The sequence below is a fragment of the Pteropus alecto genome, unplaced genomic scaffold (genome assembly GCF_000325575.1).
Source record: "Pteropus alecto unplaced genomic scaffold, ASM32557v1 scaffold134, whole genome shotgun sequence".
NCBI lineage: Eukaryota > Metazoa > Chordata > Mammalia > Chiroptera > Pteropodidae > Pteropus > Pteropus alecto.
Window position 1 is genome coordinate 9,047,723 of NW_006436283.1, and position 27,392 is coordinate 9,075,114.

Consider the following 27,392-nt stretch of genomic DNA (forward strand, 5'->3'; position numbering starts at 1 on the left):
ATTTAGATTAAATCATATTGACAGTTAGTACTGTTTTATTATTACACTATCTTCAGTAAATTTTAAAATACTAGAGAAGAGAGCATTTATAATTTATCTCCTGTTAAAAGGCTTGATTTTATAGTGCTTTTATTGAGAAGCCAGTGATAAAGCTGGGCGGGATTTCTTTCAAGTCACCTGCCAAATACGTTCTTAACCCCTTCTTCCAAGAAATCTTAAAAGTATCGTTAATACCAGAATCCATTTAAGCTTTTATGACTCAGAGGCCAAAAATGCATGTTATTGAAATATATAACATTACCTTAGGCACAGCTATAGGTAGGTGAATAGAAAAGATAGAGGGACATTTTGGAAATTTATGATAGCTTCTTCAGTTTTCTCAAGTGGGAATCCGGTCATAATTTGAGGATGATGCTGTGGGTAGAAGCTTTGGAGGTTTGGGGATTGGGAGAGTGAATGGACTAGTGAAATATACGATTGCCAGACAATTAAACATCATGCTGAGGTATGGAAAGTCCAGAAGAGGAAATACAGGGTGCTGTATATGGGTGCACAAAATAAAGATGTTTAATTGAATTTTGTGTGCAAGGTATTTCACAACCCATCTCCATTGCCTGTCTTTACAGTGTCATCTGGAGCATATACCTGCACCCTTAGCCCCAAAACACTTTGCCTGTGCCTCTGCCATATCATAGGTATCCCTGTTCTTTATACAAGTTAAGCTCTTTTGGGATCTAGCTTTTCCACTCCTTTTTCCCTCTGGAATTTCCATTTCATTAAAAATTCCCTCAGTCACTTAACACATTATATAAAAATTACCTATCTGTAGAGTCAGTGACAGTGTCTAACATATTATTATTTTTCATTATGTTAGTACATAAATCCCTCAGTAAATGTTAAATGAATGTGCCGCTTTTCTTCTTCCTTTGATCCATAACAGGGGTCAGCAGACTTTTTCTGTGAAGATTAGACGGTAAATATTTTAGGTTTTGCAGACTATATATTCTCTGTTTCAATTACTTAACTCTGCTGTTGTAGCACAAAAGCAGTCATAGATGATATGAAAACTAGTGAACATGGCTATGTTCCAATAACTATTTGAATTTCATATTATTATTATTTTTTTTACCAACGATTAAAAAATGTGAAAAATATTCTTAACTCAGGGGCTGTACAAAGGCTGGATTTAGCCCACACTTCTTCCATTGTAGTTTGCTAACCTTTGATCCATAAGGACTCTCAGCAAGCTTTGACAAAGGAATATGCAGTAAGATGATATGTTATAATACTACCATTGGTGATAGAGTAGCAAAGATAAATAAAGCAGTCTTTTTTTATCAAGGATCTCATGGTGAAGTTCAAGATTAAGATATGTAAACAAGGAATGATGGCATAGTATGGTAACTACAATTACACTTTATCGAATATAGATGTAGGACAAAGGAGTGATAACCAGCTCTGCTTGCGAGGACCAGAAGTAACCTATAACAGTCATCTATTGGAGATAAGAAACATTTTCAGCTAAGAACTTTTCTGAGAATCAAACTTGCTAAGGTGACTGACCATATCTCTTACTGGAAGGCTATGTATATCAGGATGACTCTATTTTATAGAATATAATCCGAATTAATTTCTCTCAGAAATTAATACATTTCAAATGATTTTTCTCTAACAATTATTTCTAAAGGTCTTGTACGTTTTTTATTGCTTTGAAAAGCATTTAATGTAGTAATATTTTTAAAAAGAAATAAATTTTTGATATTGAATTTTGTATTATGTAACGCGTAGTCTTTATTTAAGTGGGCTTTCAATTTTTTTGCAATTTATTAGATTTAGTATGAATTATTTTTATCTAGGAAATTAGGAAAGTTAAATATTTGATTAATTCTTTAAAGATATCAGATATTTAAAAATTAACTAATTATTTAAAGCTCTTCAACAAACTTAATGCATTCCCCAGTTATGCTGTGCAGCAACGGAATGTAACTTAAAAAAATTTTTTTATTTTTAATTTCGTACCCTTATTTCTGGTCTTTGTCATTGCTTTTTAGTAGTGAAAAGGTGGCAAACTCACTGTTGGGTGGTAATTATAATTCTGGTTACCTCTTGTTTCACATACTACTGTTTATTTTCCAGGGTCTTCAAATTGCCGTTCCATGTGTTCTGTCCAGGTAGGAGAGACAGCTTGGAATATGCTTAACTCCATCTAACTTGAGACTGAAACATCTGTCTCTTCATTTTTGCAATTAAAAATGGTATGTGCTTGACTGTATGGTTGCAGGTGTTTGTTTTTTTTTTTTTCCCCCTCTGCTTTACTAGACTGATCCAGAAAACATGGCTACTGCAATTAGGGAGGTGGGAGTTTGGAGACAGACCAGAACACTCCTACTGAAAAATTACCTAATTAAATGCAGGACTAAAAAAAGTAGTGTTCAGGTAAGTTAAATGCCTTTCTTATGCCTCATTGAGGTTTATTCTGTGTTCCATTTTTAAGAGATATTTATTTTGCTGGATAAATTTTTATTATAATTTTATATTTTTAGGTCCTTTTAATTTCCTTGTGAAGTAAAAACTTGTGGTAGCCACAGAAAAGTACTCATATTACCTGTTTTCTAAATGTTAAAAATATTAAAGATTTCTAAATTTAGTTAATTTCTGATATCAGTGCTTAATTTTGAATTTTTAGGCATGCATTTCCCAAGTTTCATGAAATGAAAAATATATTTCATAGACAACTTTGTAGAACATTATTCCATAGTTTAGTCTTTATGACTTCTCATCTTTTGGATTCTGGATTGAATTGTCTAGGATTACCAAAATTATGTCATATATTTGTTCCCATAAGTATACATTACTTTAAAAGATAAAAGAAAGTGAGACCTCTGGTTAAATAGTTAATAATCATTTTAAAGGATGAAAATATATCATTCATTTTCTTAAACCAGCAGAACAATTGAACAGCAAGATGAAATAATAGATAGTTCATCCCTATTAAAGTGGACTATTGAATTTAACTGAGTAGTTTTAATAGTAGAAATTTAGGTCTGTTTAAATCATGAGTTTTAATTTAGAATTGAATAAAGACAGTTTTATGGTGATACCTATTAGGAATGTTTGGTAAGTTACTTTAAAGTTACATATGAATAAATTTATTCTATTTTACATTAGTAATTAGTAATGTTTAAATACTACTTTCTATGTCATTTATTTAATTATATGTCTTGAATTTTAAAATACTTCAGTAAATTTGAATATAAAGAAAAATTATATGGTATGCCTGTCAGGTTAGGTGAAATGTTCAGCACAGTATAGCTTTTACTTCTTGGAAGGCAGCTGTGCTCACCACTATACCACCAACGCCAGCTTGTTTTTACTCTTTGTACTTAAGAAAACAGCCAAATGTCTCATGTTTTTTCTTAGTGTTAATTATGTTATTTGGATAGAAATCTTGCTGAATTTTGCTGCTATTATACTATATAATCATTTTGTTTCCTTTATTATAGGAAGTTCTTTTTCCACTATTTTTTTTATTTTGGTTAATATTAATTAGCATGATGCATCCAAATAAGAAATATGAAGAAGTGCCTGATATGGAGCTTAACCCTATGGACAAATCTATCCTCTCTAACCTAATTCTCGGATATACTCCAGTGACTAACATTACAAGAAACATCATGCAGAAGGTTTCTACTGATCACCTTCCTGATGGTATTGTGAGCTTACATATGTATTCTATCTGTGACGGAAAGCCTTGTCAATATTTTTCCGCTTGCTTTATTAATATTCTTAACACTTAGAGATTTGTCCCTTCACCAATGTATACTTTTATAAAAATATTAAAATCATTCAATTCTGCTGCCTTTTAGTTTTTGTAACACTAATGTGTTTATATTCTTGGTAATAGAAAGCATATTTTATGTGTTTTAATATTTTATATTAAATTTTTAGGCCATTTATAAAATAAGTATATTTGTACAGGATAAAAGAGTTGAAGGACTGTTTCGTTTTGATTCTGACTTGTATAATAAGAAGCTAGAACTACATGATAAAGATTATAAAGCAGTAATCTTTTAAGATTGACATGCCTGTTGATGGAGGCGTATGGTATAAACTGAAGAAGTACTTAGCTTTGGAGACTGACTATGGCTAAGTACCTAAGTCTGTTTTTCTCAGTTAGTACTTCTCACAAAGAAATAGATTAGAAAACAGTGTAAGTAACGAGGTACTTTTGAGTCTAAAGTGGCTGTGAGAGACCTTAAGGCAAGAACTGGAGAAAGTGACAGCAATGTTCACACTGATGATTGATTAAATGAAATGCTAGATTTTTAGAAAATAACAGATTAACATGTTTTATATTGGATAGTTATAATTACCTTCATTAATTAATATGTATCATCACATTATTGGATAATGTGTCATTGAATAGAAGATGTTCATATAATTGGAAACCAAATAAATAACTTATTCCCCCTTGGTTTCTTTCTGGCTTATTGCTATTTAATATTTTTATCAAACACATATATTACTGGTATATAACATGTTTGTTGGTTTATCGTATTAAGCACAAGTAGTGTGGATATCTATAAGAATTTAGCATGCCAGCTCAAAAAACTGATCAGAAATGTTGAGAACAAAACGCATTGGTAATTCTAAGGAGAAAAGCATATGCAGCAAAGAAATCCAAGTCAGTGTATATTAACTTAGATGCCAAAATAGTAGAAAAATATCTAGTTTTTTTTAGGTTCTGTCTTTTTAACAACAAAACAATCTGAAAATGAGATACACATGCATACATAGTAACCTGACTGGGAGTTTGTTGAACTAATACGCTTTTTATTCATATCAATCCTGGACCCCATGTTCACCTTAAAAGTCTGGAAAATCATGATAATTAATATTTAAGTATACTTTATAATTTACAAAGCATTTTCTTATTTGTAACTACATTTGATCTTAACCCAGTGTGATCAGGTAGGTGTTGTAGATGAGGATACTGAAGTTCAGAGAATTTATTGTTTACCTGTGCTCACACAGCTAATAAGTAAAAAAGTTAAGTTCTAATCCTATGTTCTTTCCATTTCACCACATGTTCTGGAGCTTCTGTAGTGAAAACTAGTTGCTTGTAAATAAAACTTCAAGAAAATATTTAAAACTTAGGATTACTGATGTGAAGGGACCAAAATGATGATTACAGTATAGGTTCTCCATAGAGGACCTATAGAAGGAACAAGCAATATTGGGTTTAAGTGGCAATTTTTATTCAAAGAAGAGTTGCATAACAGTTACTAAAATACATATTTAGTGCCTGAAAAGGGTTATGGGATTTTCTTCGTAAGAAGAAATATTTGAAAATAAAATATCCATGCATTTATCAAGGAGTTTTTTATATAGTTTTACTTTGAGATAGATAAGTGAACTTCATATAGTGCACATAAGTATATATTCTACTTTATCATTAATAACATGTATTACACTGACACAATTTATGTACTCAAATGACAGTTAAGAAATAGTGTCTGTAAAATTGTACTATTATTATTTTTTAGTATTTTTAGAAAGTCTATTCATTTTCTAAGCTAGAGCGTAAAACAAAAGTTCTAGTAAAATATGTTCATCAAATACAATGGTAAATTTGATTCATTATAGTAAAATATTTTGTGAGTTAACTATATTGTTATAATATTTTATAGTTATAATTACTGAAGAATATGCAGATGAAAAAGAATTGCTAGCATCCAGTCTTTCCAAGTTCAGCAACTTCGTAGGTGTGGTTTTCAAAGACTTCATGTCCTACGAACTTCGTTTTTTTCCTGATATGATTCCAGTATCTTTTGTTTATATGGATTCAAGAGGTAAATAGCACTATATAATTATTGAAATTCAGTTAAATCCATGCTTTTGCTGCTCTTAGTTCATATGTAAAATTTAGTGGGGTCAAACATTGGCATTTTTGATTATGCTTATTTGTTCAAATAAGAAACTGTCCAATGTAGCATAAAAATATATATAGGTATAGTCAAATAACTACCTCTATATCTATATAAAATATAATTTCACATCCATTTTTATTTTAATACATTTATATAATATAAATTACAACAACAAAATGAAAATGTATCTTGAATTGTATGACTTTCTAAATCCTTTTTTCTCCATGTAATTGTTTTCGCATATGATACATTACATGTCTTTAAAACCTCAAGATTTTCCATCAGCGAACTTTATTAGTTTTATGTTTGAAACTTGTAAAACAGCCTTCAAATCTTAAACCTGTGTAAAGATATTATCAACCACAAACATTTGTTGAGCAATGTCAAAATAATTACTGAATATGTAATAAGTACTGAATATGTGACTTGATTCCAAAAAGCCCTTATAGAAATTTTTTTTCCTGTTCTCTTAAGCTGAACTTGTCCTTGCATCTGGAAGTGCTTTGAAGCTGATAAGTCATTGTAGAATGACTTACCTTAAAACAGAAAAGTGACTTATTTTAGATAACTGTTTATAACTATTTTTTTCTTTCCAGTTGTATTCATTTATCATTTAGTATCCTAACACATGTAACATTTTATTTCAAAAATTTCAAGTAAACATATAAGAATGTGGTAAGTATTGTTTGTCTTCACAGGGAAATTGCTTATTTTCTTTGGTCCTGTAGAGACTGATTAATCTTATTACTTTGGTAACCCTCCATATGTTATCTTTAGAGGAAGGCACTTGCAAGTCATGAAAAATCTTATGTCTCACATTTTTTCCCCATAGCTGGCTGTTCAAAATCATGTGAAGCTGCTCAGTACTGGTCCTCTGGGTTCACAGTTTTACAAGCATCCATAGATGCTGCCATTATACAGGTAAATATGGTAAAGGAGGGAACATAAGAACAAACTGTATTTTAACAAGTATGCCCTAAGTCTTTACAATAGGATTTGGTTTGACTGTTGTCAGATGTACAAAATACAAAACTTTTTATAGCTCTTTTAAGAAAAAAAAGTCATATCTTTATTATCTTAATCATAGTAGTAGATTTTTTTAACAAATACTTATCACTTATTTGCCAAACATTGTTTCTAAGTTATGTACTAATATTGACTCATTTAATCTTTAACAATCCTATGAGATTGGTGCTGTTACTATGTCCATTTTATGTGTGAAACTGAATCACAAAGTTAAATAACTTTCCAAAACTCAGTTAATTAAATAGCAAAACTGGTTCAAACAATGGCTTTTTGGTTCCCAAGCCTGTGTTTTAATACTATAATACATCTAGGATTGTGTGTAACTGTTACAGCTACATTCTAAAGACGTGCTCAAACCTGATCCAGTGTTTCATATTTTAGTAGAAATGAATATGAGACCTCAAACAGAAGACCTATCTCTGTTAGTTGTTAGACTACATAGTAAAATAACTACAGTAATAATGCTTTACTTGACAGCATTGTTATAAGAACCAAATGAGATGATTTATGTAGAATTGTTGTTTTTTTTTTGACCCCCTTTACCCTGTCTACCTCCCCCCTCTAGAATTGTCTTACAAACTCTTACAACATGGTATAAACATATTATGAGTATATAATATTATGTAAATGCACTAATACAGAAGTCCAAGGTAAAGACAGTGAAATATCGGATATATCACATTGATTGTGTTTTAGTACTTGTTTGTGTTTCAGCTGAAGACCTTAGCCATCTGCAACCCAGACCAGTGACTGGATGAATAGGCAGAGCGGATCTCATTTTAGACTTTCAGTTGAATGTTAGATAGAAGTAACATATGGCATAGTTTTATTATTCTATCTATATGTGCTGTGTATATAAATTTTAAAACAATAGAAGGATATACTATTTACTTAATTATACTGTTTAAGAGGATATTTTTAAAGTCATTCTTCATGATACTAATAATCATTCCGTAATTCCTCAATTTTATAAATGCATATTTTGTCTGGTTAAGATGCTAACTGTGCAATTTTACTTCCTCTGACAAATTATTTTGTCAAAATAAGTATATACTTCTCAACTTCATACTTTAAACTTTATGGTCTGCTTCCAGAATGAATAAAAGCAACATTCTACTCTATCATGATATTGGGGTCAGTCATTTTATTGCAGGTGTGTAGATTCTTGAGCAATGTATTTGTACTAGGTCATTGGCTAAACTTTTGTCACACTTTATTAGGGGCTGTGATCAGAATTAAATTATTCGAATGTATTTACATTTTTTAATTACAGTTGAAGACCAATATTTCTCTGTGGAAGGAGCTGGAGTCAACTAAAGCTGTTATTATGGGAGAAACTGCTGTTGTAGAAATTGATACCTTTCCCCGAGGAGTAATTTTAATATACTTGGTTATAGCATTTTCACCCTTTGGATACTTTTTGGCAATTCATATTGTGGCAGAAAAAGAGAAAAAATTAAAAGAGTTTTTAAAGATAATGGGACTTCATGACACTGCCTTTTGGTAAGTTATAAGTTCATTATTCAGTATGATTAATAATTAAATATACAAATCTTCAGAATTGTAATTTTGCTATTCACTTGACTTGGTAATAGAGATACTGTTTTCTTACAGTGATTGTCTTGGAATTTGAGACTAGTAAACAAGCTTCAGCAATTGATTGCAATTATTTTAACAGAGCAAAGTGGATTCAGAAAGCATGTTGACATGTTTCAATTTTATTTCACATTTTGTTTGAATCAAAGTGTGCTCCATGTAGTTCAGTATATTTTTTAGTGTATAGAATATATGAGATCTTGGAAAGTTAGAAAATAATTGCCTGTTATAGTCTTCCAGTATCATAGCATATACATGTTATTAAAAATTGAGTTAAAAGTGATTGAAGTTTGTGTATGTAGTATATGGGCTTTTTTTCCCTAGAAAAAATTATTTGTGTGAATTAAGATGAAAATATACAAATAATTCATAGAGAAACAAATGAAAACAAATGTTTTCACAAGTGAGCTTTAACCTATCAGAATTTTTGTACAGTGATAATTTTATAGAGGTGTGCATTTGTCTAAGCAACTCTTAAATGTATTTTTCTTAATTTTCCCACTGTGTTGTAAGAAAATGTATTTTGACCTCATTTTCGGAGAAAAGTTAGTACACTTAGGGAGAAAAGTAAATAAACATGTGAGTTGGTATTATAGTCCCATTTTATAAATTTTTTAATAATTATATATATTTAAATTTATTAGGGTGACATCGGTTAATAAAATTTTGTAAGTTTCAAGTGTACAGTTCAATAACGCGTAATGTGTATATTGCTTAGTGTGTTCACCCAAAGTTAAATTAGTCCAATGCAACAATTAATTATAACACTTTACCTAAGGGGGATCATTGTATATAACATGTTTTCTTTGCTTCTTTTTTTTTCTTCTGTCATTTTAGTAGTGATTGATTTTTAAATGCACTGGGTTCTTAAAGTATTTTGTGAGGAAACAGTAGTTCGAAGCGCCTCAGTTTTGCCTTTGTAAAATGAATTCAATTTTCGTAACTTAGGCATCCTTTAGCCCTATTTTAGTGATTTTATGATAGTATATATTAAAGCATGATCCACTAACTTGAAAAATGAAGATAAAATGAAACTAAATACTGTAGCATTTCCATTGACCTGATTTGAGGGGAAATTTTGAGTTATAAATATAGGGAACCCATTGTTGATGTTTTGATCTCATATGTGTAAACATGTTGTAATTATGTTGTTGATTAGTGAGATAGCCTTTATTGTTTAAAGTACCATAAGCCATCAGGGGTTTAATTGTACTACATGCCATAAAGAAAATTGTCATTAAGTTCTTTTGTATTTTAGGAAAATCAGAAGTGTTATGTATTATTGAACTTTTGAAAGTATCAGATTTAAATTAATCATGAATTGCTATTAATTTATAAAGTTTTTTTTGACTCTTGGAAAGATAATTACCATTTTATCTTTATATCAGAGTGTACTTTACCTATAACTTAACTGATACTGTATTTTTAATTACTTATAAGAACACGAATTTTCAATATATGAACATATACAGAAATGAATAGATTGACCTAATTTTGAGAATAAAATGGCTGAAATAAATCGAAAGTTTTGTTTAAAATGCTTTTTTGTTAACTGTGAAAGCCTATGCATTTAATCATAAATGTATTTGCATTCTCATTTTAGGCTTTCCTGGGTTCTTCTGTATACCAGTTTGATTTTTCTTATGTCTCTTCTCATGGCAGTCATTGCAACAGCTTCTTCGTTATTCCCTCGAAGTAGTTGCATAGTGATATTTCTACTTTTTTTCCTGTATGGGTTATCATCTGTAAGTATTTTAACTTAAAATGAGAATGAAGAACTGTAAAAATATTTGATTAATATAACAAAGTCTTATTCTTTGGTTTACTTATAGTCAATTTCTCAGGAAGAACAGATTGTTGTTAGGTTACTGATATTAAATGACTTACATATAGTATCATTGTACTTCCATATTTTTAGGAAAGGTACAAAATAGTCTCAGATTTAAATTTAACTTGTTTTCATATGCTGCATTTCACATATAATTCCTCTGAGTCTCTCTTTTACTATCTTCATATAATTGTGTGTATTTAAGATTGTGCAGTACTGGACTTTTTATTCCTTTGTTTTCATGAAATCCTGACTATTTCAAGTTAATTTATATTTCAGGATGATGATGTGTAAAGATGTGTCTTTGCAAATACAACTCTTTGGTAAATTGGCTGAATGCTGGCTTTTAATGACCAGCCTTTGTTTTAAGTGGTTTCAGTTTCTGTTCTAATTGGTTTATGTGCTGTTGCTGTACCAGTTGTTAAATATTTTGACTATCACCCCTGCTCTTTAACATAATTTATATATAACTCATATACTTCTTTATATAATTGCCTGGTTTTTAACTGGTTTTATTTCTTATTAACACGTGAACTTTAATGGTTCTGTATTTAAAAGCTTGTTGATTTATTGTTTTGTTCATCTGTGTACACATCTAACTGCAGAAATGCATGGCTTTTTATGGTTTTTGTAGTGTAGAGGTGATCATGTTTGTCTATTATATAGATAATATGCAGTTTTTAATATTTGTCAGTGTATATTTAAAAATGTATATACTGTTTCTATGAAAATAAAATATCTTACCATAACATTTAGAAACTAATTGTATTTTAATAAATGTATTTTCCAATGGAAATAACTTAGTTCTTTCACAGGCAAAATTTAATTTTGTTTCCATAATTTTTCACAATTTTGTTTTCATAATTTTGACTATGTGAACAGTGTATTAACCTTAATATTTTTATTTTGTAGGTATTTTTTGCTTTAATGCTGACACCTCTATTTAAAAAGTCAAAACATGTAGGAATAGTGGAATTTTTAGTTACTGTGGCTTTTGGATTTGTTGGCCTTTTGATAGTCCTCCTGGAAAGTTTTCCCAAATCATTAGTGTGGCTTTTAAGTCCCTTCTGTCAATGTACTTTTTTGATTGGTATTGCACAGGTAGGTTATATATTTATTTCTCTTTCACTAAATATGTTTTTCCTCTCTAGTCTGTGTAACATGTTATACCACCATGAATACTCCCTATGATTTGCAAAAAAATTAAAATGTATAAATAAATAAATTTCAACATGAGAAAGGAATGATATTTGAATACTGGCATACATTTTATGTTGGTTTCATTTATATTTTCTCCATTTTCAAGTTTTTCATTTATATTATCTGTTTTTAAGTTTTCCACTTCCCACTTTAGTATACCTTAGCAGTCTGTTTCACTGCAGTAACTCAATTTGTTAGAAATCATTGGTTTAAGCATCCGGTAATATCGATTGCCTGGTTACATTGTGACTTATTGTACATTTATCTCAATTTTGTGCCTGAGAGGAAATTATGTGTGAAGCAGAACAAATTTTTTGTGACCGTAGTAGAGAAATAAATAGACCTGGTGGATTTTGTTGGTCCGGGATTCATGCGATTGTCATTCAACCTCGATAATATTTAGATTTATGAATTTGATTTTTATTAGTCTTTACAGGGGCTATCAGTTTCTAAGGGAAAAATTCTTGTAAGAAACTGCTTTATGTAACAACATACATTTGCTTAATGTGTAAAGAAAGAAATGTAACTACGTAATATAAGAGATTATTCCTGTTGGCCGGATAGTATATTCTAATTTGTGAGACTTAAGATAGATTGTTTGTAAATATTGAGTTAAACAAATTTTAATTACTTGAGACCTGAGAGCTGTTGTTACACATTTTGGGAGTCCACTGATTTCCCTTCGCTTAGGAAGTTAGAATTAAAGATTTTTCTTGTGAGTGGAAAAGACTTTCAGTGTCATTTAATTCATCTTAGTTTTTAAATGAGGAGACTGAAATCCAAAATGGTGTAATGAAAGTTTACTCACTTAATGGCAGATCTGGGACATAAATGAGATGTCAACCTCTAGTACATTTCTTTTTGCACTATCACATAAACCTACTGTGAATCATTTATGTTAGTAAGTGTGAATTATAGTACCTTCTTCCTTTTCAGTATTGGAAAGATGCTGACCATAATTTTATCTTTTAATGCTTAATTTGTTTGACTTCTGTGTGGACCGTAACTCTTTTGTTTGCATTAGTTTGCATTAGTTAGAGTTAACATTATACTGGATTTCAGTTGATAGGCATAGCATTAGGATTAAATGCCCCAGGAGTGAATGTATACTAGTTTTAGAAGCACAGCATTAAAAACATGATTGGAAAGGATTGTCATGATAAACTTATAGTTTGGTAAAGTTCTTATTGTTTTTTTTTTATAAATTCACATTATTTGGTAGACCGTCTAAATCTGTTCAAAAGGCCCAGTTTGGTTATGGTCATTTTTGAGTAAGTGGTGTTAGCTTTTGCTGATGTTTATCATTTTTATATAATAAAGTTGGTATTTCTGTTTTTCAGGTCATGCATTTGGAAGATTTTAATGAAGGTGCTTTATTTTCTAACTTGACCGAAGGCCCATATCCTCTAATTATTACTATCATCATGCTAGCACTAAATAGTATATTCTATGTCCTCTTGGCTGTTTATCTTGATCAAGTCATTCCAGGTATGCAGGTAGTTACTGGATTTACTTTAAAGATTTTTAGTTTTTTTGTCCACATAGGGTCAACTTAATTTTCCTTTTTTTTTTTTCTAGCTGGAGTACCCAAGTCTTATTAAAGCTTTTAATTTAATTTTAAATAAGTATATTTCGTACCTTTTGTCTTAACTAGTGAACACAAAGAGGCAGGGTAAAAAGAGAGCAGTTTGTTTCGAAAGGCTTAAGGCCCTAACTGAACTTCTTAGCTCAGACCTTCCCTATATCAGTCGTTTTCAGCTAAAGTGTTTCATGATTTTACCCTTTAAGTTCCGGCACTATGAAGCAATATTGTATCTGCTACCATTCCCTTATCTCCTATCCTGCGTCCATAGCAACTTTCTGTAGATTTAAAATATGAAATATCCAGTACCCATTTTCTCCTTGAGTTCCTCATTACTTCTGTTTGTGTTCTTTACCTGCACTGTTTTATATTTCAACCACTAGACACGTACGGCTTTTAAAATTTAAATTAATCAGAATTACATGAGTTAACAAGTCATTTCCTCAGTAGCACAAACCACATTCCAGGTGCTCAGTAGCTCCATATGGCTGTACATATGCTACAGTACAGATATAGGACATTCCCATCATTGCAGAAAGTTGTGTTGGGCAGCATTAGTCTAGACCATTACAAAACCTGTCATCTAATTAAGTACCTACCTCAGATCTGTCATTCTCTTTAATCAAGTTAATCACCTGCTCAACTGGTGGGCATATCCTGGCAAATTACGTAGAAACTCATAGTAATATCCTTCATAGTACTTTTACATATTTAATCTTTTCTTATCATTCTCCCCTCTTTACTGTATTTAATATTCATTGGTACAGTTCTGTACCTATTTAACATATTTTCAGCGTACGAGGTAGATTGTTTTTAGCTACTTGTAACAGAAAATCTTTCTAATTGGCTTAAACAAGAAGGGAATCAACTGTTTTACTTAAAAGGAAGTCCACAGATAGATTGGGCTTTAAGTTGGTTGATGTGCTCAACTGGGTCATCAGGGACCTACTTTCTCTATGCTTTTGCCATCTATTATCTCAGAGTCTGGCAGATTTGCTCTCCTCATGGCTGCAGGGTGTTATTATGCGTCTTTGTTCATGTCCAGTTAGAGGGAAGGGGGACCTTTTCCTGAACTAAGCCCTTTGTTTCTGTTTGCTTGGTTATTTGCTTATAGCTGAAGCAATACTGTCACCCACGCATCCCAAAGACTAATTAGATCAGTTAGAATCTATGAAATTGGGATAAGATCCCTTGAAACATGTGACCATCTAGGAGAGGAGTGGGTATTAAAAAATGGAGAGCGTCTTTTTTTCCAGAGGAAGAAGGGAAAATGGGTACATGTTATGTGGGCAATGATTGCTGTCTACCATATCTAAGTCTCCTATATCTGTCCCGTTTCTGTGTTACTATCCTAATTCTAAAAAGTCTTTTCTATCAACTATTTTCATTTTTCTAAATACTGCCTATTTTTAAAGACTATCTAACATGATATTCATTCTTGCCTTCAGGATATCTCCCCATCCAGATAGAAACTTTTCTGAACTCTTACTAGTATTAAGCATGACGTGCCTCATGTTCTGTTTTGTGTTTTAGCCACTTGGTATATGTGCGTAGTCATAAATATGTAAGTTCTTTTAGGGCAGAAAACGTGCTTTACTCACCTTCACATTCCTGTGCACTCTCAGCAACTATGCAACTATTTATGGACTGAGTTATTTGTCAATAAAACATTTTTTTATACAATATTCATTTAGAATTTTATGTCTAAACTTTAGATCTAGGTTATATGTTTCTCATACTGCCTTTATTATTTAAAAACTCATTTTCAGAAATAATTTTTTATGATAACTAGTTTTTTTTTTAAATTTTCAGGGGAATTTGGCTTACGGAGATCATCTTTATATTTTCTGAAGCCATCATATTGGTCCAAGAACAAAAGAAATTATAAGGAGTTATCAGAGGGCAATGTTAATGGGAATATAAGTTTTAGTGAAATTGTTGAGCCTGTTTCTTCAGAATTTGTAGGAAAAGAAGCCATAAGGTATGATTTAATCTTTGACAATTTAGATATAAGAACTGCTGATGGAATATGCCACATTTAAATCCTGTCTTTTAAATGATGTATGTGAGTATGATATCTTTGGAGATTTGATATACATTTCCTGACTTTTTAAACACAGTATTAAGGGCTACTTCTCTTTTACTTTCTTTGCAACCATTTAGAATAAGGTTGCTGCTAGGTTTGAAATTTTATGTTTCATTGAATCATTTTTGATAAAATCTAATGTTTACATAGGTGAGCTGTTTTAAACTTTCTCCATTGTGTAGATTAAAACAATAAATGTTAACTTTATAATTTTATTCAGGATACATTGTCTAAGTTATATAACACATTAAACTGTCCTCTATTAATTTTATAGAGCTTTAGGTATTGTGACACATAATTAGAATATCAGTTTAATTTTCTAAGAAATTAATCACTATTCCTTGTTAGGTCAGTCAAAATCAAATTTAAAGGTAATGAGAAAGAGAAAAGAAAAGTGAAAGAAAATGTGAAGTATAATTTGTTTTATAAATTTAAGAAAAATGTATAAAAACTAGGAAGGCCAGTGGTCTGCCTTCTCAACGGTAAAATTCAAACTTGTTATTAAAACCGTTACCTGTTTAAAAAATTATGTAAAACATTTAAAGCAGAATGAGAAAATCACTTCGCATTTATGGATAGTTTGAAATGTGTGCTAATGTGAAATAGTATTTTGTTTTTAATCTCCCTCAACTAATGTAACAAGTATTTTATTACTTGCAAACAGAAAAATATCAAAGATGAAAAGTAATCTATACATTGCTTGAGTCACATGCCTCACTTTGTTATTAGAAGTAGGCTGCTCATAAAAAATGAATGAATGACATTTAAAATGGAGAAGAATACTATATTTTTCTCTTGTACTTAAAAAAAATACTTTTATAATTATTGTCAGCTCTGTGGTTGTCTTTAAGGAAGGTACTTATTATTTCTATAAAATATGACACATTTGATAATATTATACATGGAAACACACACATTTATAAATTGCTTTAATTCTTAAAGTAGAAAATGGTGTTTTTCAGAATCAGTGGTATTCAGAAGACATACAGAAAGAAAGGTGAAAATGTGGAGGCTTTGAGAAGTAAGTAGCTCTCCTGGTATTCATTACATAGTATTAAAGTACAAATAGAAAAATAATTTGCATACTTCTTGGGGAATTTAAATTTATTCACCACAATTTTTTCTTTTTTTCTCTAGGGATACTTTCATTTATTTATGTGATAAGTATCCATGATAAAACCAGTGAAAGTAAAAAGTAATATCTATTAAAGTGAAAAATATTCAACTATTTGAACAAGTCTGCATCCTTTTTCATTTTAATATTATGCATGTGTATACATATTAGTTACTTTTTTTCTTTTGGCCTAACACAATTTCTCAACCTCAACACTACTGACATTTTGGGAGTGATCATTCTTTTTTGTGGGGGGCCATCCTGAGAATTGTAGAATGTATAGCAGTATGTCAGTCAGGGTTCTTCGGAACCAATAGACTGTATGTGTACATGTATACGCACATACATAGAGTGAGTGAGCAGGAGGGGAGGGGGCAGAAGGGAAGAGGGATTATCTTTAAGAAATTAGTTCACATGATTGTGGTGCCTGGCAGGCCTGAAATCTGTAGGGCAGGCTGGCAGCCTGGAAACTTAGCTAAGAGTGGAAATTGCAGTCTTGAGTCCAAAATTCATAGGGCCGTCAGGCAGGCTGAAAACTCGGGCAGATTTTAGAGGAAATCTGTGTGACAATATTGAGGCAAAATTCCTTTTTTGGAAAACCTCAGTTTTGGCTCTATCAACTGATTGGAAGAGGTTCACAGGTATTATTGTAAGTAATCTCCTTTACTTAAAGTCAGCTGATTGTAGATGTTAATCACATCTACAAAATATTTCACAGCAACATTTACTCTAGTGTTTGACCAAATAACTGGGTGTCATAGCTCTAGCTGTACTGGCATGTAAAATTAACCATCACAAGCAGCATCCCTGGTCTCTACCTGTTATACTCATAGCAGCCTCCCTCTTCCCCAGTTGTGACAGCCAACACTGACTTCAGGCCTTGTCAAATGTCCCCATAGGTGGGTGGGGCATGGAGGAGGAATATTAACCCCCCCTCCCCTTCTCGAGAACCATTTGCCTAACATATTGACTTTTCTAAATAGCTTTCATTTTATTATTTTCATTTTTTATTGACAAAAACTTTTTTAAAGTATTTTCATATTAAGGTGTGTAGGATCCATAGTGATCTCCCCATTTTTATTTCTGACATTTGTTATTTGTACTTTTTTCTTTTTTTAGCAGGAGTTTATCAGTTAAAGAAAAACTTTAAAGAACCAACTTTTAGCTTTGCTGACCCTCCCTATTATGTATTTGTTTTCTATTTTTTGAATTTTTTCTATTGTTTTCTTGTTTCTACTTCTACATTTAAATATTTTCCCCCTAAATTCTTGAGATAGATACGTAGGTCATTTTATAATGATGCATTTTAAATATATAAATTTTCATCTAAGCATGGCTTTGGCTGCAGCATACAAGTCGTGACAGGTTTTAAATATTTCTAATTTTAACTGATTTTTTTCTTTGTGTGAATTATTTATGTTTTGATTTTTAACTATATGGTGATTTATCTTTTTGTTTTAGATTTCTAACTTAATTCCTCTGTAGTCAGAGAACATAGTTTTATGATTCATTTTAGCCTTTTGAAATTTATTGAGATTTGTGCATGTTCTGTGTGTACTATATGAAACATATTCTGCAGTTGTTGTATATTGTATTTCATATCAGGTCAAGTTGGTTAATTTTGTTTTTGAAATCGTCTGTTTATTGATTTATTTTTTGTGGGAGTGTTTCTGTCGTTTATTGAGAGATAAAAATGAGAATCTTCAATTATGAATTTGTCTATTGTGATATTATGATTGTGAATTTGTCTGTTTTCTTTGTACTTCTGTCATTGTTTTCCTTTACATATTTTTCAGACCATGCAATTAGATATATAGAGGAGTTATATCTTCCTTTAGGCTAGTGAGTACATGATACAAGTTTTCCCACCCTTTTTCTTTTAGTCTGTTTTCGAAGGTGTCTCTAGTACATCTGTATAGTTATTGTAGTTTCAAAATCTGGTCTGAAAATCTTTTTCTTCTAATTGGAATATTTACTCTATTTGCATTTAATGAGATTATTTCTATATTTGAATTTTAATCCTCTATCTTATTACTTCGTTACTGGTTGTCTCACCTGTCCTATGTTTTTTTCTTTACCTCTTGCCTATTTGGTTGAACATTTTTAACTTTTTAATTTTCTTGCATTATAACTTACAGTTTTAGAATACACAGGTCTTAAAGGTACAGCTCAAATCTTTTACAGTTGTATGCAGCCCTATAACCACTACACAGGTAAAGAGAGAGAACATTTCTAGCATTCTAAAAGTTTTCTTATGTCCCTTTGCAATCAATACCATCCTCCCCCAGATATAGTCACTATTCTGAGCTCAATCACTGTGAATTAGTTTTTCCTATTCTTGAATTTTCTATCAGTGGAGTCATATAGAATGTTCTCTTTAATGTCTGACATCTTTCACTCAGTATTATGTCTAAGTAACTACTTTGAACAGCTTTCTAAAGTTGCTGCCCTTTTTCACTGTGACCAGTAATGTATGACAGTTCCAGTTGCTCCACATCCTCACCAACCTTTGATATTTTCAGTTCTTTTAACTTTAGCTATTCTGGTAACATATAATTAAATGTTAACATGGTTATAATTTGTATTTACCCAATATCAATAACTAATGCTGTTGATCTAAGATCTTTCTGTTGATTTTGATTTTCAGCAGTTTTACTGAAATATGGCTTGCTGGTTTGTTTGTTTGCAGTTACATTCTGCTTTGGTTGTATAGTGCTTCTTGAATCTGTATCTTGATGTCTATCTTCTGCTTTAGAAAATTCTCAGCCATTTTTTTCAATATTGCTTCTTTTTTCTTTTCTCTCTCTAGGTTTATTATATGCTACGACTTTTCATTTTATCCCATTTGTCTTTTATTCTTTTTCCTGAATTTTTATACATTTGTCTCTCTGTGCACTAGTCTAGGTATTTTCATGTGACTTCACTTGTTCTTCACTAATTTTTCTATAGTCATGTCTCATCTACTGATAAACTGTCTCTTGAAATCTTTTTCACTTATCTTTTAAGTTTTTGTTTTTCCCCTTAGTTCTTTTATATAGTTTTTGGTTCTTTTATATAGTTTTTAGTTCTTTGCCAACATTCTCTTGTGAACATGATAGCATAATGATTTTTAAATCTTGTTATATGGTGCCAACAACATCTACATCTCCTCTAGGTTTGTTTCTATAGCCTGTCTTTTCTATTGCTATTTGGTCTTATCTTTCTCCTGCCTGATTATTTTTGGCTGTGCGCTACATATTGTATATGAATAATTGTAGAGATTATTTGATGCCCTGGATAATGTAATTTTCCAGAGAGGATTTATTTTTACTTCTGGCCTGCAGCTGTAAAGATACTAAATCCTAGATCAACTTCATCAAATCAAGGGCTATGGTTATTTGAAGCTGGGTTTTCATATCCCTGTCTCTTGTCTTCCTTTAATCACTGACACATCAACCAATGATATTTCTTTATTCCATTTTTCTTTTATTTAAATTGAACCTTTTAAGCATTTACTTAGCCATTCCCATGCTGTTGATTAACTTCTAGTTTTTTGCCACTACATTTACCATGTCTATAAATACCCTTGGGAACAAACTTTTGTCTGTTTCTCTGTTTTAATTCCCTTGGAAATTCCTAAAAGTGGAATATTTTGGGAATTTTGTGCACTCTCTAAATCTGTTAGTGTAACAAAAAAACCCGTTTATATTTATTACTATTCTTATTGTTCATTCCACTGACTATAACAAAGAATTACTATTATGTCATAATACTAAATATAATGTTCTTAAGTATGCTAGTAATTTTAAATCTGACTTTAAATTTATTGATTTATTTGAAGATTGCTCAAGTATTATGAATTATCTTGTATAGCACAACAAAAATAAAAATTATATTTGAATCTTCTCCTTCCCTGAACTAGATTTGTCATTTGACATTTTTGAGGGTCAGATTACTGCACTACTTGGCCACAGTGGAACAGGAAAGAGTACACTGATGAATATTCTTTGTGGACTATGCCCACCTTCTGATGGTGAGAATTTTCTGACTTAAAAAATCTCCTACCTGTTTTATTGTTATTAACTAAAGTATCACAACATACCCTTGAAATATGTACTGATTGATTTTTGTCAATGACTTAGGACCAACTTCTGTGTCTATAAAGGTGTTTTTTCTTTTTTCGATTACACACATTTGTTTTTCAATAGAAAATAAATAACTCAATCATGTTAATTAAGTAAAAAGGAACTAATTTTGTACCTATTTTATCAGATATTTTGCATGTGTGTTTATTTTTTATTTTCAAGAAAGGATAAATCAATAATTAATTGAATATTAAATGAGACCTGTAGACATTTCAGGTAAGAAAATAGAGATTTCTATTTTCTCTATTTTCAGAAAGAAAGAATGATACTTGTCAATACTGTCATCTAAAATAAAATTTTAAGAACAGTACCTAAAACCTCAAACATATAATTGTTACATTGATTGCCCTGTAGGTGAGAATTCAGTGTGGCAATTTCATATTTCCACAATAACCAGACAGAGTGGCAGTATAATATTTTACTTTAAGAAAGGGCTGGATTTCTATGTTTTGAATCTACATTTTTTTAAATATAGTTTAACATTTAGAATTAGTTTGATTTTTTTGTTTGTTTGTTTATCCATAATTGTGTTACTCTTTGATGGTAGTTATCAGTATCTTAACATTTGTATAAGAATGTATGATTTTTGTTGTGGTTCTCATACCTTGCCACGTTGATTTAACAGTTCTTAAGTGGCATATATTAGTATTCAGTTTATGTAAGAGAAAAGCTGGAATTCAGATTAAGTGATTTTTTCAAGATCACACTCTAATTGAGAATATTTTTATCGTTGTTCTCTTCACTATTGCATAAGGCCTGGAAATGAAGGAAAATTGTTACTGAAATATAAGTGTAAATAATGCACGAGTTAGGCTTCTGGTTCCTTGCTCTTTCCACTATGTAATATGTCCTGAAAATGAGAGGAAATGAAGTTGGAATATAAGTGGAAGCAAATAACCAGTAGTATGGCAATGAGGGTGGGTTGTAGCTTCCAAATTTATGTTAATTCTTACCTTATATGTCTTATTACATACAAGTAACTGAATTATTAGTATGTATTAAAGCACGTAAACTTTTTAATACTTAATATATTTAATATAAATTTAAATATATATTTTGGTTTTAGGGTTTGCATCTATATATGGACACAATGTTTCAGAAATAGACGAAATGTTTGAAGCAAGAAAAATGATCGGAATTTGTCCACAGTTAGATATTCACTTTGATGTTTTGACAGTAGAAGAAAACTTATCCATTTTGGCTTCAATCAAAGGAATACCAGCTAATAATATAATACAAGAAGTATGTTATTCATATTGAAATCTTTATGTTTATTTCCTGTAAATTAATAGCCTTTTGTAATACCTTTTATAATAAAAATATGCTTGAAAATCTAAATATAAAACCTGTTCTGAGTCATTAAACAGGTAATCATTACAAAGAATTAGAAGTTTGAGTCAGAGTTTTTACACGTATAAAAATATCCTTGTTTCATCTGAAAGATACTAGTCTGTCAATATAGGTGTTTCTTTTCTTCCTTTCTTTTCACATTTCCCCTTCCCCCTCAACACACAGAGCCTTCACACTGATCTCTTCCCCACTCCCGAGGAAGTCCCACAAAAGTAAAACAGATCTTTCTATCAGGAATCTTTTTATCTCTTATTTAAAAATAATGTTTGAATATATGTCAAAATTAAATTCTTTACTAAAAGAACATTTTTAAAGTTGATATTAAAATTGGAACATTTAAGAACTAATATTGATGATTATGTAAATGGTGTGGTTTAAAAAATGACATTGTTCATGCTTTGCTTTTACAGGTGCAGAAGGTTTTACTGGATTTAGACATGCAAGCTATCAAAGATAATCAGGCTAAAAAGTTAAGCGGTGGTCAAAAGAGAAAACTGTCTTTAGGAATTGCTGTTCTTGGGAATCCAAAGGTAAACAAATAGTGTCACCGATGAGATAATTTTAAATTATGTTGAATAAAAAACAGGTTGTAGAAAGATATATGTACACACATTTTGTAAACTCTAAACATACATAAAACACTATATGTTGTGTTTTATAATAGTAAATAGTAAATAGTAAGGTTTCAAAACTGAAGTTAGAAAGGTAACATCTTTCTGAGAGCAGTCATCTCTAGGAAGAGTGGAAAGGACAACCTTTGGTTATATATGCAGTGTTTTATTTCTTAAAAAAATGATCTGAAGAAAATATGTCCAAAAATATATTGTATTAAGTTATAGTGGTGGCTATAACAGTGTTGTTTTATTATTCTCTATAGTTTTCTATATAGTTCTTAATATTTTAAGATAGAATAGTTCATAATAAACTTCAAGAGAACAAAAAAGAATAGTTCAGTTTTTCATTGTCTTGCTGATTTAATTTTGTACGTGTCTCTTCTGCCCTGTTCTTTGTTCTGTAAAACAGAGAACCAGCTGACACAATGCTTTGCGAAGTGCTAGAAAGCTGATAGGTACATGCCTGCAGCTAGGAGCCCCCCCTGGTCCCTACTGTCCTGACACTTTCCCCGTTGCTGCTGCAGCTGGGGGATGACTCTGGCTGTTTTTGAAATAAATAATCTTAAAACAAATTGATTCCCTTGAACAAATATAGGACATACTTCTCTAACAAGCAGTTGTTATATTTACAAAATTTAATTGTGCAGATAAAAGCAGTATACTTAATGTTTTGGTTTTTTAGTTTATTTATATGGTTGTTATTACGCTTGTATATTATAGACATTAGCCTTTTATAATTAAACTAAGGAAAGTATTCACATGCCAAACTGTTCATTTTTAAAATCTGTGCTCACATAGGAGTGAAAAATTCAGATCTAATAGATTTTGGATTGCAAATAATAACTTGAAATGAGGAAGCTTTTCAGTTCACATAAATTTTATATATTTTAGTTTTCCTGAGGATTCTCTGCATTTCTTACTCCTTTTTACACAGATCTTATTACTAGATGAACCAACAGCTGGAATGGACCCCTGTTCTCGTCATATTGTTTGGAATCTTCTAAAATACAGAAAATCTAATCGGGTGACAGTGTTTAGTACTCATTTCATGGATGAAGCTGATATTCTTGCTGGTGAGATTTGTACTTTAATTTTGAAGGATAAGGTCATCAGGCCAAATGGGAGATTGGACATAAGAGATGCTGAATCCTGAGGAATAAAGAAGCTGATGTTTTTAACAAAAAAGGTTTTAAAATGTTTTAAAATTACGTATTTTTGTATTGTGGAGGCCCTCAGACTACTCAAAGTTCCATCATTGCTAGGAGAACTCATAGGACTCAGCATAGTCACACTCATGGATATCAGTTTTTACTGTGAAACTGACAAGTACAGAGCAAAGTAAGCAAAGGGAAAAGGCACATAAGACAAAGTTTGGAGGAAACCAGACACAAGCTTCCAAGAATCCTCTCCCAGTGGAACCACGCTGGATGTGCTTCATTTCTCCAGCAATGAATTATTAATACACATGTGAAATGTTGTCTACTAGGGAAGCTCATTAGAGACGCAGTGCCCAGGGTTTTCATTCGGCACTGGTCATATAGGCACCCTCTGCCTAACATATACCAAAATTTCAGACTCCCAGACAAAACAAAGTAAGTATAATCTAAATTGTTTGTACAGTTTAAGTACATTGAGCCACCCTTATCTGTTCTAGGAATGGTGACCCTTATCTGTTCTAGGAATGGTGAGAACACTCTTAAAATCTAGGTTTCTAGACACTTGTCAAGGGTCATCCTTGTAAGCAGGCCTTTCTGAGATTAATAGTCTCAGGCCCGCTGTGTTAACTGTTCTCTGCACAATTCTAAACATAGACACATGTATAAAAAATTCAGGTCTAAGTCAACACATGAGTTTTAATAACTGTGACAAGATCTAAGAGTTTGAAATTCTAGAGTAACTTTCTGTTTTATAATCTAAATAAATTGGGCATGTCTGTCATTTTTTTCAGTATCTGTTTAAAAAAACAACAAACATTTTATTTTTGTTACTTTTTATCTTTGGTTATAAAGGAAATGGTGAAAGTGCTTGTGTTAGTAAGTCTTTTAGGAAAAGTCTGAGGTATTTGGAGCAATATTAGGAAAGTAGACTCTAGAGTTATTCTGCCTGGGTATAATTCCTGGCTTTGTCATTTTATAGCTATATGACAAGTGGGCAACCTGTATATTTTGTCATTGCTTCGCTGTTGTCATCTGAAATACAGGTGATGATAATCTAGTGCCTTCCTATCAGGATGTTGTGATAATTCAGTGAGCTAATACATTGGTGTCTCATATGGTAATCCATAAAATATAAATGCCAGTTATTAATGCTGTTACTAACTTAAAAATTGAAATGTAAATCTCTGTTTGCAGATAGGAAAGCTGTCATATCACAAGGAATATTGAAATGTGTTGGTTCTTCATTGTTTCTCAAAAGTAAATGGGGGATTGGCTACCGCCTGAGGTATCAATTCTTTCTTTATTGGCTTTATTCTTTTTTATGTTCATGATCTGCTGTTGTTATATTTATGGCTTGCCATCATGCGCTTTGACCATAATCATGGCACTCACTTTAACTTAAAGTATTCAGAATTTACTTTTGGTTGTTTACCGAATAATCATAAAAAATTATGATTTTTGGTTTTCTTTAGCATGTACATAGACAGATACTGTGCCACAGAATCTCTGTCTTCTCTGGTTAAACAACATATACCTGGAGCTACTTTATTACAACAGAATGACCAACAGCTTGTGTATAGCTTGCCTTTCAAGGACATGGACAAATTTTCAGGTATTACTTACTTTCAGTTTCTTGGCTGTTGAATCAGGATCTTGCATTGGGAGTAGGTTTTCTTGATTTACGTTGTTTACTTTTCTGCGTGTTGTTTACATGCTCCCAGGTGGCCAATTAATATTCTATTTTTGCTTTGTTTTGCTTTAGACAGTCAGAAATGCTGCAGGCTAACATATTTCTTTTTTTTATAAACAGCATGCAAGAAACTAATTAATGTGTTAAGTAAATAATTGTGTTTGCTTTGTTGTCAGGAAAGAAGAAATTGCTCCATTCCCTTGTAGGCCTCCTGAGAATAAGATTTGTTTTATGTGTGTGTGTGTGTTTATATGTATATGTGTATATATATGTATATGTGTATATATACATACATACACATATCTATAATAGTTTATAACAGTTCTCCAGTTTCATGATTCTGTAATGAATTACATGATTACATGGTAAACCCTTGAGTTATTTTAATTGTGGCATTAGTTTTCTGCTTTATAATGAGGAACTCAAACTCAGTCTCATTTATCTGTTTAGGGATCTTTTAATAACCAGAAGGATATTACTGATGTATGTATGTTGTACAGAGTTCCCATAGCATTTATCTCAATTAGAAAATTTTTGTTAATTATTTATGATAAATATAAAGGAATCAATCATCACCTGGATTGAAGTGCTTATGCCAACTTAATGTACTCTACCTATCATTCTGCCTGTAAAATTTCTTAATTTATAATATGAAAAATATCTAATAGATATTTTTCTATAAAGAAATATTCCTTGGGGTCCTTAGCAATTTATAAGACTGTTAAAAGGGTCCTGGAACAAAAAAGTTTGAGAACCACTGTGCTAGCAGAACAAATTTAGTCATATCATATTTTTAAAGGATATTTTAGAATAATTCATAATAGTATACTTAACTATAAACATGCTTTCATATTTTTCTTTCAGGTTTATTTTCTGCTCTAGACATTCATTCAAATTTGGGTGTTATTTCTTATGGTGTTTCCATGACAACTTTGGAAGATGTATTCTTAAAGCTAGAAGTTGAAGCAGAAATTGACCAAGCAGGTAAAAACAAAACTACCAAAACATTTTAGGCAATGAACCTGAAAGATGGTGATTAAGACAAATAATTATATAAGCATGTGACATATATTTTGGAGAAGAAATGGCTGAAATAAAAAGGTAACTAAGTAATTGAGATATTTACTCATAGCGATAGGAATTATGAAGGAAATAATTGGGTGGTCTTGGGAGGCAGATAACTCAGATTATATCTTCAAGGACTCTATTGAGATTATATTTAAACTGAGACCTGGATGGCAAGAACAATCTGAGGTGAAGATTTTATTGCAGAGCTTTCCAGAGAAAGCGAACTGCTACTGCAAAGGTGTTAATTAATTGAGGAACGAGTTGGATATCTGTGATGATAAAAAAAAGGCCACCATGGTTGGAGCTTAGTGAGCCAAGGAGAAGGTAGTACAGAGTGAGGTTAGAGGGGTGAGTAAAGGGCCAGATCATGTTTCATCTCTGAATAACTGGAAAAGAATTTTTTTTTTTTTTTAGTACAGTGTGAAGCTATTAGGAGTTTTAAAGCAAAGGAGTAACATTTGATTTACATTTTAAAAATATCCATTCCAGTTATTGAATGATGAGTGGATTGTAAAGGAAGTGTGGCTGTTTTGGATAGGGTGCTAGTTAGGAATATTCTTGTACACATGTTTTGGTGAACATACATACGTATCTCTGTTGGGTTTATACCTAATAGAGAATTTCCTGGGTGGTAAGTAAGCTATGCGTATGTTTGGTTTTAATAATGTTGCCAAAGTATTTGAGAGTTCCATTTGCCTTACGTCACTGCCAGATGTGTGCCTTTTAAAAATTTACCTGCATCAGAACAGTTTTCATCTTTTTAAGAAATATACCATAATTTTATTATACCATAATTCTATTATTTTTTCACAAATAGATTATAGTGTATTTACTCAGCAGCCACTAGAGGAAGAAATGGATTCCAAATCTTTTGATGAAATGGAGCAGAGCTTACTCGTTCTTTCCGAAAGTAAGGCTTCTCTGATGAGCACCAGGAGCCTTTGGAAACAGCAGGTGTATACAACAGCAAAGTTTCACTTCCTCACCCTGAAACGCGAAAGTAAATCAGTGAGATCAGTGTAAGTGT

At 31.3% G+C, this 27,392-nt stretch overlaps 1 protein-coding gene across 2 annotated transcripts in view; it reads left to right on the forward strand.

Annotated features, from left to right (window-relative positions):
- Positions 1-35: 35 nt before the first annotated feature.
- ABCA5 (ATP binding cassette subfamily A member 5) overlaps positions 36-27,392 on the forward strand; it is a 54,186-nt gene continuing 26,829 nt past the window's right edge. The window contains exons 1-20 of one of the 2 annotated variants that reach the window (XM_015589560.2): positions 36-695; positions 2,137-2,171; positions 2,320-2,436; positions 3,504-3,708; positions 5,691-5,852; positions 6,763-6,851; positions 8,230-8,459; positions 10,156-10,297; positions 11,293-11,481; positions 12,921-13,068; positions 14,975-15,143; positions 16,211-16,269; positions 20,264-20,374; positions 21,553-21,728; positions 22,247-22,366; positions 23,385-23,523; positions 24,802-24,892; positions 25,080-25,219; positions 26,162-26,281; positions 27,183-27,384. In XM_015589560.2, the coding sequence (XP_015445046.1) occupies positions 2,157-2,171; positions 2,320-2,436; positions 3,504-3,708; positions 5,691-5,852; positions 6,763-6,851; positions 8,230-8,459; positions 10,156-10,297; positions 11,293-11,481; positions 12,921-13,068; positions 14,975-15,143; positions 16,211-16,269; positions 20,264-20,374; positions 21,553-21,728; positions 22,247-22,366; positions 23,385-23,523; positions 24,802-24,892; positions 25,080-25,219; positions 26,162-26,281; positions 27,183-27,384 (2,624 nt within the window). In that variant the 5' untranslated portion in view covers positions 36-695; positions 2,137-2,156. Of the gene's footprint in view, positions 696-793; positions 1,555-2,136; positions 2,172-2,319; positions 2,437-3,503; positions 3,709-5,690; positions 5,853-6,762; positions 6,852-8,229; positions 8,460-10,155; positions 10,298-11,292; positions 11,482-12,920; positions 13,069-14,974; positions 15,144-16,210; positions 16,270-20,263; positions 20,375-21,552; positions 21,729-22,246; positions 22,367-23,384; positions 23,524-24,801; positions 24,893-25,079; positions 25,220-26,161; positions 26,282-27,182; positions 27,385-27,392 lie in introns of those variants that run through there. The other variant, XM_006912270.3, reaches the window with a different exon arrangement.